Source organism: Vombatus ursinus, unplaced genomic scaffold, assembly GCF_900497805.2.
Source record: "Vombatus ursinus unplaced genomic scaffold, bare-nosed wombat genome assembly UNPS02014818.1, whole genome shotgun sequence".
NCBI lineage: Eukaryota > Metazoa > Chordata > Mammalia > Diprotodontia > Vombatidae > Vombatus > Vombatus ursinus.
The window spans coordinates 16,903,751-16,920,940 of NW_020954596.1; the positions used below are offsets into that span (position 1 = coordinate 16,903,751).

At 37.4% G+C, this 17,190-nt stretch overlaps 1 protein-coding gene across 1 annotated transcript in view; it reads right to left on the reverse strand.

The window, feature by feature from the left end:
• The window catches only part of EVC (EvC ciliary complex subunit 1), a 118,515-nt gene that overhangs the window by 99,829 nt on the left and 1,496 nt on the right, over positions 1-17,190 (reverse strand). Inside the window, exon 2 of the mRNA XM_027836608.1 lies at positions 9,582-9,701. Within this exon, the coding sequence (XP_027692409.1) occupies positions 9,582-9,701 (120 nt within the window). The remainder of the gene's footprint in view (positions 1-9,581; positions 9,702-17,190) is intronic.

The following is a 17,190-nucleotide window of genomic DNA, read 5'->3' on the forward strand; positions in this document are numbered from 1 at the left end:
ATAGATAGATAGATAGATAGATAGATAGATAGATAGATAGATAGATAGATGGATAGATGGCACAAGGTGAGTTGAAGATGAAGGGGTCATATCTGGAGAATAAAATTAAGGGGTGAGAGAGGATTACACTGGGAGAGGGAAAAGGGAGAGGTAGAGCAGGGTAAATTATATCACAAAAAACAAACGAAAAGGCTCTTGCAGTGGAGGGGAGGCAGGGGAGGGTGGCGGGGAATGAGTGAATCTTATTCTCATGGGATTTGACTTAGGGAGGCAATGGCATGCACACTCAGTTGGGTATGGAAATGTCTTGCCCTGCAGGAAAGTAGGGGGAAGGGGGGACAAGAGAGTTAGGGGATGATGGAGAGGATGGCAGATTGGGAAAGGGGGTAGTCAGAAGCAAATACTTCTAAAGACGGACAGTGTCAAAAGAAAGAATAGAATAAATGGGGGGGCGGGATAGGATTAAGGGAAATAGAGTTAGTTTTTCACAGCATGTCTACTATGGAAGTGTTTCACATAACTGCACATGTATAACCTATATTGAGTTGCTTGCCTTTTTTCAGTGAGGGTGGGTGGGGAGGGAGGAGGAGAGAGAATTTGGAACCCAAAGTTTTAAAAACGCATGTTTAAAAAAAATGTTTTCACATGCAACTGGGAAATAAGAGATATAGGAAATGGGGTACAGAAATCTATACTGCCCTACAGAAAAATAGAAGGGGAAGGGGATAAGATAAGGGGGGAGAGATAGAAGGGAGGGCAGATTGGGAGAACGGGTGTTCAGAATGCATGTCGACTTGGGGTGGGGGAGGGGCAAGATGGGGTGAGAGTTTGGAACTCGGAATCTTGTGGAGGTGGATGTTGAAAACTAAGAATAAATTTAAAAAAAAGGAAAGAATGAAAGAAAGAAAAAATTCACAATGATATTTATATAGGGTGTTTCAAAAGTACTAGTCCAGTCTTAAACTAGGAAGGAAGGAAAGAAGGAAGGAGGAAGGAAGGAAGGAAGAAGGCAGAGAGGGAGGAGGGAGGGAGGGAGGGAAGGTAAGCATTTATAACCTAAACTGTACTGACTTTGGGGAACCTTGTATAGAACACCCTCTCATTGTGTAATTTCTCAATCTGAAGTACTAAATGTTCCATGAGGATTGCACCAATGAATCAATGATAACATCATAAAATAGAGCTTGAATAGAACACAGAAAACTTTGTTGGAGGTGAAAGAGATCTGAGAGTATAGGAAATGTAATGTTAGAGCTAAAAGTGATCTTAAATCCCAGCAAATATTACTACTGAGACTGAGAATCATAAAAATTCTCTTTATGTAACATTTTCATTTTAAAAAGTGCCTTCCTTACAACAACCCTATGGAGGTATGCAATGTAAACATTATTATCCTTATTTTATTCGGGGGGGGGGAACCTGTGGCCTTGAGGCCTTCTAGGTCCTTGAGTGTGACCTTTTAACATAAAACAAATCCTTTTATGAAGGGGATTTGTTCTGTGAAATTTGGATTTGGTCAAAAGGCCACACTTCAGGACCTAGAGGGCCACATGTGGCCTCAAGGTCACAGGTTTCCCACCCCTGATTTCTAGTCTAACCCTCTGTTTTTACTGACAAGGAAACTGAGGCCCAGAGAGGTAAATCGAAGTATACAGCATGCCATAGTTAGAGTTATTTTTGTCGACATCATACAGTGCTGCCTTCCTCAATCAAGAGCTATACAGAGACGCTGTTGGAGACACACACTCTAGAGTCAAAATCTGACTTTTGTCCCTCTTGTATCTAACTCAATGTGAGAACTTTTCTTAAAAACCAATGGTGAATAATAGCAACATGAGTAATGGAAAGAAAGCGAGATTTATGAGGAGAGAAAAAAAGCTTAGTTCTGTCACTTAGGACTTTGCACAACCCTGGGTCTTAATGTCCTCATCTGCAAAATGGGGGAGGAGAAGGGAGATGATTAGGGGTGACCTCATCCTAAATTAGAAATTCCATAATTTTTAACTACATAGGTATCTATTAAAATAGTTTTAAATTCCTAAATTACGCTCTAATAGTAGTTTAAAACCATATCAAATTAAGAAGAATTCTCTGAATTATTCCCACTGTTTTTCAAATAAATTTTGAGAGAAAGAGAAAGATAACAGAGTATTTATTGGTCTCCAATTGTAGCAATCATGAAACCTCACTGGGTCCCAGGCTCCTCTTCTACAAAATGAGAAGCTTGAACTAAATGGTCTTTAAGGTCCAGACCATGAACAATAAGATGGGATTTGCTGTCAGTTCAGGGTTTGGAAAATTTTGATAACACCTGCATTACTTATCATCACCCAATGGAGGTCAATTATGCCAGGTCCTTTCACCAAGAGAGTGGAATACATAGGTAGAAACAGCAAGGTTGAGTAATGGAAGTCTGTTTGTGCAGGGCCTGACTCCAAAAAAATTCTACCAACTCCTGTGCTTATCCCAATTAATTATGACTGATATATTAAAATACAAGCATTCAACTCCCTTTGCCTGCTTTAATATAAATCAACATACCTTTTAAGGTTGGTGAGCTATCCAGAGCCAACCTGCTACCCGGACTGCTTTGGAATGTAGTGGGATCCCTATCACCAAGGTCTTCAAGCTGAGCCTACCTACTGCGGATGTTATAAAGGGAATTTCAGTTCACACAGGGGTTTGGATGGTGTAGATTATGGAGAATCTCACCTCTGATAGAATCAGATCTCAAGGGACACTAGAGGGGTAGTAAAAGAAGAGAATGTTCAGGAAAAGGTTGGATTACATACCCTCTGTGATCCTTGCCAGCTCCAAGATCCTACATTCCCTCATGCTCTGACTGTTGTGGATGTAATGGCCTGCCTGTTAATGAGCTGAAGCTCAACCTCTCTTTAGACCATCAGTAGAGTCAATAGTAACACCATCATCTGGCTTTGTTGACTCCCGTTTGCTTATTTCTAAGGCATCTAAAAATGCTACCTAGAGACAACGGTATATTAAAAATAGGCAGTATGCATTCAAGGGAGCATTGGCAGGTGCTCTCAGTGCCAATGACATTTTCCAAGCTCGCCTTGTTTTGTGTGTTTCATAGAAATCAGAATCCAGTGGAAACAACACCTTCTTCCATGCCAGGCCACCTGGTCACTCAAAACTGAAATCACTCCAGCTCTAGTTATCAAATATCGTCAGAAGAAAACAACTATCCAAAACTTCCCTACAAATATTACTAAAGAACATCACTAATGACGTGTCTCTAGATTGGCACGGCATCTTGTCTGTCCATTATTTTCTTTTGGCTATTGTTCCATTTAAATTTATCATCATCATCATCATCATCAATCATCATCATTATTATCATTACTGTTATTCTGCTGTGCCCAAGGCCCAAGCCCAAAGAGTCTTACTGGTTCTTTCACTCACTTTTACTTTTACTTAAAACCAAACAATACAATACAACTGAAACTTGCTACAAAGTGGTTTTAGAGAGCTATTCCAACTGAAAACTATGAGTAGAATTATTTTTGTGGCCCGGATAGAAGCTGGAAAATAGAAACTCATTGACAACATGGCGATACAGGCTTGATAGATCAGCTTCTTTAGCTACAGCAGGAGAGGGGATATGCAGATGGAGACAGGTAGAGTAAAGGAATGATATACATCAGTTTGGGTCCTCCCCAAAGGATTTCTCCCAAACCCTGTTTAACCTCATTTGACCCATTAGAGGTGAAAGCATTTCTAAGTGGCCTTTTGTCTAACTCAGTGTAAAACTATATAGCCTCTAAGATGTGTGAGCCAGCTGGTGGTTTTGGCTATAACTGGATGGCCTATCTTCAGGGAATAGTTATGATTATGTGTGTGGCCTTGCTTCAAAGATGAGAACCCAGAAGTTGGCAGTGAAGCAGAAACAGATGTCTGTGTTGGAAAACATGGCCGCTAAGGTCCCTTCAGACTCTCAGATGATGTGATTGTGCAATTTTGGAAGATGTGCACATCATCTTATATGAGGAAGTATGTTCACCTGTTTTGTCTATATCAGGGTTCTTACCTTTGTGTCTGTGAACTTGTTTTTAAAAATATATATTTTGATAATGATTTCAATAGAACTAGTTTCCTATGTAATCCTACATATTTTATTTTATGCACTTAATTTTTTTTCTGAGAAAGGATCCATAGGCTTCACCAGACCTGTAGAGGGGTTGGTGGAAAAATAATAGTCAAAAAAAAGAGGTTAAGAACCTCTTGTTTAGATAAATTTAGCTTAAGGTGATTTTGTCTTTGTCTCTTTCCTTGAAATCTGTAAACTTATTAACACAGAGAGACTCTTTCACTTTTGTCTTTGTGCACTTGGTTTCTAGAAGAGAATTTCAGACAAAATAGGTAATCAATATATATCTGTTGAATCAAAGTAAACATTTTGTTTATATTGACAATTATTATGATCACTTAATGTATATTTACACAGTGATTCATGGCTATATTATATCATCTCATTTGAACATCAACCTGTGAGTTAAACAGAATAGGAATTATGTTTAGAAATTCAATGTTATTTTATTCTCACACTTCCATTTTCTCTCCTACCTCCCCCCTCCCTAACACACACATAAAGTAAGAAAAACAAAATCCATTACAAACATGTATAGTCAAGCATAATAAATTCCTGCATTGGCCGTGTTCAAATACATATTGACAGATAGTCACATATCTATACAAGCCTGTGTACAGATATGTTGAGATATATGTATGTGTATATATATATGTATATGTGTATGTATGTATGTATATATGTATATATGTGTGTGTATATATGTGTATATATATATGTATATATTGCTCAGTCATTACAGTTGTGTCTGACTCTTCATAATCCCATTTGGGGTTTTCTTGGCAAAGGTACTGGAGTGGTTTGCCATTTCCTTCTCCAGCTCATTTTACAGAAGAGGAAACTGAGGCAAACAGTTAAGTGACCTGCCCAAGGTCACACAGCTAGTAAGTGTCTGAGGCCAGATTTAGACTCAGGAAGATGAGTCATCCTGACTCCAGGCCTGGCACTCTATCCACTGCACCACCTAACTGCTTATGTACATAAATATATGTGCATATTATACATATATGTGTATATATATATGTGTATATATGTAGGTATGTATGTATGTATGTATGTATGCATGCATGTGTGAGTAGGACAGGGATTATTAAGCACATTTTGCAGATGGAAAATGAGTTTTAGAGAGAGGTCACACTTGCCTGAGGGTCACACAGTAGTATGAACTGAACTTTGAACCTAGGTCTTCTGTCTTTAAGTCCAGCGCCCTTCCCAATAAACCATACTACTTCAGACTACATTTCAATGTTCATCAACTCCTAAAAGCCTTTGTAGCATAAACAATATAATTACTAAGAAAACTGATTAGAATGTAAATGCAGTTTTTTAAAAAGTAATTTTGTAACTCAGACGATTAAGTCTGTGTACATTGTGAGTGTGATATTTCCACAAAAAGAACATGCCCTCCTCTTCCAGAAAAAAAGACATTAAAAAAATAAATAAATAAGGAACTAATTGGTCATAGAAAAATGAGATTATATCAGCATTTCTTCAATGCGGCTAAAACTTTTCTGTTAAGAAAGCAAAGAGGCATCAGAGGATCATAGATCTGGGAATGGAAGGAAACTTAGGGGCTGTCTGGTTCAACCTCCTTACTTTACAGAGGAGGAAACTGGGAGAATCAGTCAGGGTTATACAACTAGTAATTATCTGGGCTGGAATTCTAACTGAGGCCTCCCTGACTCCAGGTTCAGGGCTGTGTTACCTCTCAGGGCCTGTAAGCTGCACAAGTGAAGGTCACCAATGACATCAGGATCTGTTGAAGTTTCCAAGTGAATCATAAAAACAGCCTTAGTTCAAAAGAACAGCAGGAAATGAAGATATGTTGATTGATGCATTCTTGAGGGTACTAATGGGATTCCAGTGAATCTCATCCTGCCCCTAATTTTTAGGGCCACATTTTAGTTATGAATTTAGAAAGGGGAAATCACTGGCATTTCTGCAAATCAACCCCTAGGAACCTGCAGAGACCTTTCACTTTATGTCCTGCAATGATTAGCTCACTACTGGGGAGTTGTTCTTAGGAGAAAATAAATAGCTTACAGATTAGAAATCTCTTCTAAAAAAAAAAAAAGAGGGAGGTAGCCTGTTCAACCTTGCTGTGGTTCAGGCTGAGGTCAATAATTCATTTATGAACTTACTAGGAGTTAGGAAGTTAGGAAGAACCTCAAGTTTAGAAGGTGCCTTACAAACTTTCCAGGCCACCTGACAGTGCTTTAAGGTTTACAAATCATTGTATGTATAAGCCTCAGAGCAGCCCTGTGAAGTAGGTACTATACAGGTTTTATTACCCTATTTTCTAGATGAGGAATCTGAGACTCAGAATGGTTAGATGATTTCTTCAAGGTCATACAGTTAATAGGTGTCATTGGAAAGATTTGAACTGATGTCCTAAAGAATCATAGATTTAGGGGCAGCTAGGTGGCGCAGTGGATAGAGCACCGGCCCTGAAGTCAGGAGGACCTGAGTTCAAATCCGGCCTCAGACCAAACACTTGACACTTACTAGCTGTGTGACCCTGGGCAAGTCACTTAACTCCAGTTGCCTAAAAAAAAAAATCATAGGTTTAGAACTGGCAGGGACCTTATGGGGCCATTGAGTACAAAATCCTCATTGGAGATATGAGGAAACTGAGGAAGAAAACTTTTGAAGAGCCTACTATGTGTCAGTCACTGTGCTATTTACTTTAGAAATATTATCTCATTTGATCCTCACAACAAACCTGAAAGTTAGGTGCTATTATTAACCTCCATTTATAGTGGAGGAAACTGAGGCAGATAGGAATTAAGTGATTTGTCCAGAGTCTTATAGCTACTAAATGTCAAAGGCTAAATTTGAACTCAACTCTTGCTGTCACCAGGTCCACTGGTCAATCCAATGTACTACCTGGCTGCCTCTGATGATCAGAGAGTTTTAAGTGACTTGCTCACAATCTAGTAAGTGTCTAAAATAAGACTGAACTCAGATTTTCCTGGGTAAAACACTTATTCCACATGTCATCCTGAGCCCTCTTGAGCCTCTCTATCTGGACACTGTTGACCCATATTGAACTTGTCACACCTAAGCCTTTTTTTTCCTAATATGAGCTGCTTTTAAGCCATGTCTTTCACATTTGGCACTCCTTCAATTATTTTTTTTTACCTAAATGGAGGACTTCATATATATATATATATATATATATATATATATATATATATATATATATCTTTTACTAGACCAATGCCATCCACAGCTACTCTGAAACAGAAACCTTCAGATAATTTCCTGAGGCACTGTAGGGTAAGTCAGTTAGCAAGCATTTATAAGAACCTATCATACAAGCTCATGCAACCACCATATGTCTTAGGTAAGACTAGAACTTGGCTCTTAGTTACTTCATGGATTGATCCCCATCAGGCTGACCTTATCTTGTATTTAACAATTATTATATTTTTGTTTAAACCTAAGTAAAAGATTTTATGTTTATTCTTATTAAATTTCACCATATTAAATTTGCCCATTAATAATAATAGTAGTAGTAGCATTTATATAGCACCCTACTATGTGCCAGGCACTATGCTAAAGCACTTTAAAAATTTCTAATTTGATCCTCAAAATGACCCTGAAAGGTAGGTGTTAATGTTATCCCTGTCTTACATATGAATGTTAATACTATTTTTTTTCTTTTTTAAAACAATTTATTTATTAATTTTCAGTTTTTAACATTCACTTCCATAAGATTTTGAGTTTTAAATTTTCTCCCTCTTCCTCTCCTTCCCACTCCCCAAGATGGTGTGCAATCTGATATAGGCTCTACTTATAATTCATATTAAGTATATTTTCACATTAGTCATGATGTAAAGAAGAATTAGAAGCAATGGGAGGAACCACAAGAAAGAAGAATCAAAACAAAACAACAAAAGAAAAGAAGAACAGATAGTATGCCTCCATCTGCATTCAGACTCCATGGTTCTTTCTCTGGATGTGGATAGCTTTTTCCATCATGAGTCTTTTGGAGTTGTCTTAGATCCCTGCACTGCTGAGAAGAGCTAAGTCTATCAAAGTCAGTCATCACACAGTGTGGCTGTTACTGTGTACAATGTTCTCCTGGTTCTGCTCACTTCACTCAGCATCAATTCATATAAGTTTTTCCAGGTTTTTCTGAAGGATGTCCATGGGCTCATCATTTCTTCCAGCACAATAGTATTCCATTACATTCACATAACACAGCTCGTTCAGTCATTCCCCAATTAATGGGCATTCCCTCAATTTCCAATTCTTGGCCATCACAAAAAGAGCTGCTATAAATATTTTTGCATGTGTGGGTCCTTTTCCTGTTTTTATGATCTCTTTGGGATATAGACCTAGAAGTGGTATTGCTGGGTCAAAGGGTATGCATCATTTTATACCCCTTTGGGTACAGTTCCAAATTGCTCTCCAGAACGGTTAGATCAGTTCACAACTCCATCAACAATGCATTAGCGTTCCAATTTTCCCACATCTTTTCCAACATTTTTATGAGTGTTATTATTATGCTTGTCTTACAAATGAGGAAACTGAGACAGAGATTTAGTAACTTGTGATGGGTCACACAGCTAGTGTCTGAGGCCAGATTTGAACTCAGGTCTTCCTGAATCCAGACGCTCTATCCACTGACATCTAGCTGCCTCTGACTCCCAGAGGTTGTGACTTTCCCACAGTTACCTAATACAAGTTTACCCAAGGACTATCCTCTGTATCACTCTACTGTAGACCTTCCTCTAGATTGATATCAAACCAATGACCACTGTTCTTTTAAGTTGTGAAGCCACCTAATTATACTGTCATCCATCTCATATATTATGAAGAGAGAAAGCAATTTTCCCTGAAATTCAGGTATCCTCTGCTTAAGGCATTCTGTTGATTTGCTGAAGAAGGAAATGAGCTTAATTAGGCATGACTTGTTCTTGAACCCATGATGGCTCCTAATGATCACCACTTAACTTTATGAGTACTTATAAACTATCCATTTAATAACCTCTCCTAGAATTTTGTTAGAGAAAGATAAAATTGTGGAGAAAAAAGTCTCAGGTGTCAGTCTAATTTATATTAGGTATATCATCTGACTTAGCAGATTTAGAATGGGTGCTAAATATGCTATTTGTTGGCAATGATTATGTAAAAGTCAGAACTTCTATCATTTTGAATAATCAAGGCTTAAATGATTAATGTTTTGCTTTAGCTTTGTTTTGTTTTTGTTTTTTTCCCCTCCTAATAGGGAGCAAGTATAAAATCAATTCTACAAGAAAATGGGTATATTTAAGAAACTATTCATTAAGGACTATTCTAGTCACTTGAAAGAGTTAAAATACCTTCCAGAAATGCCCTATCAGAGGGAAAAAGTCTAATTCATTTCCTTTTAAATTTTCTGACAGATTTTTCTTTAATAATCTATAAGATGTCAGGCTATACATTGGAGATGTATTATATACTTCTACAAATGAAAAAGACTTACACCAAGAATTCCCTCTTCCGTGGGTGTTTGGTCTTCCTTTCTCTTCTCTCTTGGTGGTGAGTCAGTTTCATAAAGATGTACATCAGCATCCAAGTTTTTGAGGAGACTTTGGGAATCTTTCTAAAAACCCAAGAAGAAAAATACAGTTCATTGAAAGGAAGACAGAATCTTTCCTGTGATTTACAGCTGCTCAGTCCTGAAGCTTACACCATATTTGTTTGTTTATGCCACTTAAATCAAAGATTATAAGCATTTCTTTTTTGTTGTGGGGTGGGGAGTTAAAGAATAATAGAATATCTTTCATGATACATTGTTTCTTTATATCTGTGATAGGAATATAAGAGTTGAAAATTCTATAATTGAAATGAAGACGTTTGACCTTGAAAAAGAGATGAGAAAAATCTTTCCTTTCTTTGACTAGGTGGGGGGCTACAGGTGTGAAACATTATATATGGTCAGATTCAGGCTATGTAATGGTTTGTTATGTAAAATAGTTTCTATTTTCCTCTGTTTCTCTTCTGTTCTTTGCTACAAAGGATGGTTCTCTCGAAGGGAAGGGAAAGAAATATTTTGAGGCAAAAAGCAAATGAAATTAAATTAAAAAAAAGAAATATCAGGAAAAGACATGGAGTTACTCCTGGAGATATGGCCAAGATGGCAGCACAGAGGAAGCATTTAGCTGAGCTCTCCCAACATTCCCCTTCAAACAAGTTTAAAATAATACCTCAAATCAAATTCTGGGGTGATAGAACCAGCAAAAGATCAAGGTGAGACATTCTTCTAGCCCAAGACAATTTAGGAGGTCAGAAAGAGAGATCGGTGACATGGGGGAGGAGCCCACATGGATGAAACACCAGAGGTAAGACTAGGTTTCAGGACTTCTCAAGTCAAAATATGGTGAGGGGACCTAACAATTGGCAAGAAGATTACAGGGGACCCTTGTGCTATACTGGACATAGGACAGATGTTGTTTGGCAACATGTAAGTGGTCCATACCACTTCTGGGTCATAGTTCAAGGGCAGAGAAGAACACTTTTGGTCAAGAGGGAGCAGGGGACCTGAGGAGCCCTATCAATTGCAATCCAAGGGATTAGGAGCCCTTCCTATGCAAGAACCATAGTGCAGAAAAGGAGAGCTGTGTCTATACCTCTCGTCAGATCACATCACCTTTGAAGAACCAAAAGCTTCCAAATGCCCAGGGCTATCCCTGAAAATAGCAGTATGAAAATGTCTGAAGCTTGGGATAGTAACCATTCTCCCAACCTCCCTCCCCCACTATGAAGAGAGTCCAACTTTATCATAAATTCAAAGAAATAGGCTAGAAAAACAAGCAAACAATAATCATAAAAAAGAACCTGATCATAAAGCTACTATGGTGACTGAGAAGATCAAGACAACAACTCTGAAGAAGACAATGAAGTCAAAATAGCTATAAGCATATAAGCAATGCTACAAAGAAAAAAAATGTGAATTGGACATAGCCCATTAAGAATTCTTCTAAAAATGATTTTTAAAATCAAGTAAGAATGGTAGAGGAAAATTAGATAAAGAAATGAGAGCAAGAGAAGAAAATTATGGAAGGACAATTAACAGCTTGGTAAAAAAGGTCCCAAAACACACCTCAGAAAACAGAATTGACTAAATGGAAAAAGAGGTACAAAACTTCACTGATGAAAATGACTCCTTAAAAAGTAGAATTAGCCAAATGGTGCAAAGGCTTACTAAGAAAATAATTCCTTAAAAATTAGAATTGGGCAAGTGAAAGCTAATGACGCCATGAGATAGCAAGACACAATAAAACAAAGCCAAAAGAATGGAAAAAATAGAAGAAATGTGAAGTATCTCACTGGAAAAACAACTGATTCAGAAAACAGATGAAGGACAGATAATTTAAGAATTACTGGATTACTGAAAGCCAAGATCAAAGAAGGAACCTAGAGATTATATTTCAAGAAATTATAAAGGAAAACAATATCCTAGAACAAAAGGGTAAAATAGAAATGAGAAAGAATCTAATAATCACCTCCTGAAAAAGATCCCAAAATGAAAACTCCCAAGAATATTATAACCAAATTTCCACAGCTCCCAGGTTGAGTAGAAAATACTTCAAGCAGCTATATCTCCAAGTGAATTCTACCAAACCTTTAAAGAATAATCAATCCCAATATTGTATAAATTATTTCCTACTAATTTTTTTATGAAACAAATACAATTTTGATATTTAAACGAGGAAAACAAAAACAGATAAAGAAAACTACAGAACAATTTCCTTAATGAGTAGTGAAACAAAATGTTCAATTAAAATACTGGCAAGGAGAATACTGCAATATATCACAAAAATCATACATTATGACCAGGCAGGATTTATACTGGGAATGCATGGTTGGTTCAATATTAGGAAAACTTTAAGTATAATTAATCATATCAATAGATGCAAGCTTTTGACAAAACACAGCATCCATTCCTTTTAAAAACTCTAGAAAGCATAAGAATCAATGGAACCTTTCTTAAAATGACGAGTAGTATCTTTCTGAAACCAAGAGCACTCATTATCAGTAATGGGGATAATCTTGAAGCCTTCTCAATAAGATAAGGGGTGAAACAAGGATATCCATTATTACCACTATTATTTAATATTGTATTAGAGACTGTAGCTATGACAATAAGATAAAAAAAAAAGAAATTGGGGAATACAAATAGTAAACAAGGAAACAAAACTATCACTCTTTGCAGATGATAACAATGGCACACTGAGAGAACCTTAGACAATCAACTAAAAAAAAAACACTAGTTGAAATTAACAACTTTAGAAAAGTTGCAGGATATAAAATAAATCCATATAAATCACCAGCATTTCTATATACTTCTAACAAAACCCAGTAGGAAGAGACAAAAAAGAAATTTCATTTAAAAATAACTGTAGACAATATAAAATACTTGGGAGTCTACCTATCAAGACAAACCCAGGAATTATGTTAACACAATTATAAAACATTCTTCATGCGAATAAAATCAGATCTAAACAACTGGAGAAATAATAATTGCTCGTGAGTGGGCTGAGCCAATACAATAAAATAACAATTCTACCTAAGTTAATTTACTTATTCAGTGCTACAGCAATCAAACTGCCAAAAGAATATTTTTGTAGAGTTAGAAGAAAATAGTAAAAAGATACATTTGCAAGAACAAAAGGTCAAGAATATAAAGGGAATCCATGAAAACAAACAATGTGAAGGAAGGTGGCCTAGCAGTACCAGCAAAGAGATCAAATCAGTCAATACTTAAAGAAATTAATTCAGTCTGTTCGCTACAGGTCAAATACTCAAGCTGAAGCTTAAATACTTTGGTCACATAATGAGAAGACAAGGTTCATTGGAAAAGACCCTGGTACTGGGAAATATTGAAGGCAAAAAGAAAATGGGATGACAGAAGGTAAGATGAATAAATATTGTCATGGAAACAATGAACACAAATTTGGACAGCCTTTAAGAGATATCTTTTAGAGAGGATAGAAGGGTCTGGCATGCTATGGTCCATGGGGCCACAAAGAGTCAGACAGAGCTGAATGACTGACTAAACAACAATAAAAGTTTGGAAGAAACTAGGCATAGACACCATATGTTAAGATCAAAATGGATAAATGATTTGGACATAAAATGTGACATCATAACTAAATTAGTAAAGTATGGAAAAAACGTACCTGTCAGATCTATGGATAAGTGGAGAGTTTATGACCAAATAAGAGTTCGAGAGAATCATGGGAAGTAAAATGAATAATTTTTATTACATGAAATTACAATGGTTTTATACAAACAAAACTAATGTAGTCAATAATTAGAAAGAAAACAGGAAACCAGAGGGGGCGGGAATTATAGCAATTTTCTCTAATAGTGGTCTCATTCCTCAAATATTTAAAGAACTGAGACAAATTTATAAAAATAAGAGTCATTTCCCAATTGATAATTGGTCAAAGGATATAAACAGGCATTTCTCAGAAGAAGAAATCGAAGTTATCAATAGTCACATGAAAAAAAATGTTCTAAATCGTAATCGATTGGAGAAATGCACATTAAAACAACGCTGAGACACCACTTCATACCTATCAGATTAGCTAACATGACCCAAAAGGATAATAAAAAATGCTGGAGGGGAGGTGGAAAAATCGGGACACTAATACATTGTTGGTGGAGCTATGAACTAGTCCCACCATTCTGGAGAACAATTTGGAACTATGCCCAAAAGGTTATAAACTCTACATACCCTTTAGCCCAGCAATAGCACTACGAGGTCTATATCCCAAAGAGATCAAAGAAAAGGGAAAAGGATCTATCTGTACAAAAATTTATAGCAGCTCTTTTTGTGGTGGCAAAGAATTGGAAATTGAGTGGATGCCTATCAATTGGGGAATGGCTGAACAAGTTGTGGTATATGAATGTAATGGAATACTATTGTGCTATAAGAAATGATGAGCAAGATGGTTTCAGAAAAAAACCTGTGAAGGCTTATATGAACTCATGCAAAGTGAACTGAGCAGAAGCAGGAGAACTTTGTACACACTAATAACTGAAGTAGCTTGGGATGTAGAATGGTAAGAACAGTGGATCTGGAGTCAGAGAAGACATGGGGTCATATCTGTGCAACTCTGGGCAAGTCAGTTTACATCTCTGATCCTCAGTTTTTTCTTCTGTAAAATAGGAATAATAATATTTCTACTACCTTACTCACAGGGTTGTGGCAAAAAAGAATTAAGTGGATGTTGAAGCATTATACAAATCTAACTTCTTATTCTTCTTTGCCTAATTTAAATAAAAAAGATCTTATGAGGCCAAGTTTCCTTTCATTTTCAACCCATTAATCCTCTGTATAATATATTAGGAAAAAAAAGTTACTGCTTTGCTACTAGTGTGAAGTATTTAAAGTCTTTTAGATGTTCACTGAAAGTTAAGTTGTTCATGGAAATATGTTTTGCATGACTGAACATGTATAACTTACATCAAACTGCTTGCCTTCTCAATGAGGAGGGAGGGAAGGAAGGGGGGGAAGAATCAGAAACTCAAAATTTAAAAAAAATGAATGTAAAAATTGTTTTTACATGTAATTGGGGGAAAATATAAAATTATTTAAAGTTATATTGCTGTTCAGTTGGGCCCAACTCTTTGTGACCCTATTTGGGGTTTTCTTAGCAAAGATACCGGAGTGGTTTGCCATTTGCTTCTCCAACTCATTTTACAGATGAGGAAACTGAGACAAACAGGGTGAAGTGATTTGCCCAGGGTCTGGGGCTTGGTCTGGGACCTATTGTGGGTCAATCAATGATTTGGGTTAAGGTAAAGAAAAAGAAAAAAAAGAAAGAAAAAAAAGTGTCAAAAATAAAAGTTTATATTCCTTTGGGCAGAGCACCCCCAGGTAAGGGTATGATACTCTATGTGGACAAAGTGAAGGAAAGGGGGACAGAGAGAGAGAGAGAGAGAGAGAGAGAGAGAGAGAGAGAGAGAGAGATTGGAAGGAAGGAAGGAAGGGAAAGAAAAAGAGAGAGCTGTGTTGCCCAACTTGTGAGTTCCAGTTAGGTCCCCAGTGGGGCACCTCTTATTTCTACTCACAGAGGCTGCTGTTTGTCCTTAGTTCTCAAAGAGGACCAAGACATCAGAGAGGTGATGCTATTTAGAAAGTTGAATGATGGAGCCAGATTGTGAAGGGCTTTAACTGCCAAGCTGAGAAGGTTGTTTTTTATACTATAGGCAAGAGGGAAACTGTCAAAGTTCTTTGAGAAAATAATTCGCATACTAAGAACTCTGCTTTAGAAGATTCTTTTGCAGCTACATGAGGGATGGGTGGGGAAGGGGAGAAGCTTGAGGCAGGGAGACTTATTAAGACGTGTTCTCAAAAGTCTAGATGACAGGTTAGAAGGGCTGAATTACAGTGTTTGTTGTATGAACAGAGAGAAGGGGACATGCAAAAAGATGTGGTAGGAGAATCCATTCAAGTGAGCAATAGATAAGCTCAGATAGTGGTGAGGGGAGGGTGAAGATTTAAGAACTGTTCTGGTATTGCAAACATTCCTAACCAGAAGGATGGTGGAGCTCTTAACAGAAATAGGAAAGATTGGAGAAGTAGCTTTAGCGGAAAACAATGAATTCCACTTTGGCCATGTTGAGTTTGAAATGCCTATGGAACACCTAGGTACAGATATTGAGCAAACAGTTGGTGGAGATAGAGCTCAGGAGAGAGATTAGGGATGGTTTTAAAGGGTGGGAGTCATCTCCATAGAGATAATCATTGGGAGCTAATAAAACGAGCAAGAGAAAATTTAGAGACACGAGCAGTGGGCAGAGCCTTAGCGGACCCCATAGTTAGAAGATGGGACATTGAGGAAGATCTAGCGAATGAGACTGAAAGTTGGTGCTCAGAAGTGGAGGAGGAGGACAAGGAAAGATCAATTACACAGAAGCCAAAGAAGGACGGAACATGAAAGAAGGAACAGGGCATAGCCAATAATGTCAAAAGTTACAGAGATCAAGAAACATGAAGATGGAGAAAAGACCATCAACCATTAAGAGATTTTTTTTGGTAACCTTAGAGAGACCAGTTTCATTTGAGTGGTCAAGATGTCATTAGTAAACTGGGAGAGAGTAATTTTGGTAGAATGGTTTGTTTAAATGTGAGCCTGACTACAAAGGACTGGATGGGTGGGTGGTGAAGAAATAGAGGCTGTAAGTATTGCATAGTAGGAAAATGGAGAGAGATGGAACAATGCCTTAAGGAGGCGGGAAGACCAAGGAGAGGTTTTGGAGCTGCTATCTCTAGATACACATTTTCTAAAACTCAAAATAACCAGCCTGGACTGGCTCATGCTGACTGTTAAATTTCTGTGTGGGCATTTACTCCTTGGAAATAGGCAAACTACAAATCAGAGTTTGATTTATTTTGTTAATTGTTTTGACTTAAGATAGTGATAGAGAAAATAGTAATAATATAGATTAAACTTGGGGCAGTTGGTGATGCAATGGAGAGAGTACTGGATCTGGAGTCTGGAAGACTTCTCTTCATGAGTTCAAAACTGGCCTCAGACACTTAGTAGCTGTGTGACCCTGGGCAAGCCACTTAACCCTGTTTGCCTCAACTTCCTCATCTGTAAAATGATTTCAAAGCCAGCCTCAGACACTTACTAGCTGTGTGACCCTGGGCAAGCCACTTAGCCCTGTTTGCCTCAATTTCCTCATCTGTAAAAGGAGCTGAAGGAAATGGCAGCCCACCCAGGATTTTTACCAAGAAAAATGGGTCACAAAGAGTCAGACACAATTGAAACAACGGAACAACAGGATTAAACTTAAAAGTGTGTCTGGCTCAGTGAGCCAGTTGTTAAATATTTACTCCCACAACACTGAGGATATGGAATAACAACATAATGAACTGGAAATAACAAAGGGCTAAGAATCAGGGGACTTTGTTTCTACTCCTTGATTATGACACTAAAGAGTTGGCTACGGGAAGCATAGAGTCAGAAGGACATGAATTCAAATCCAGCCTCAGACACTTAAAAGCTGTGTGACCCTGGGCAAGTCACTTAACCCCAACTGCCTCAAAAAAAAAAAAAGTTAGCTAGTCACTT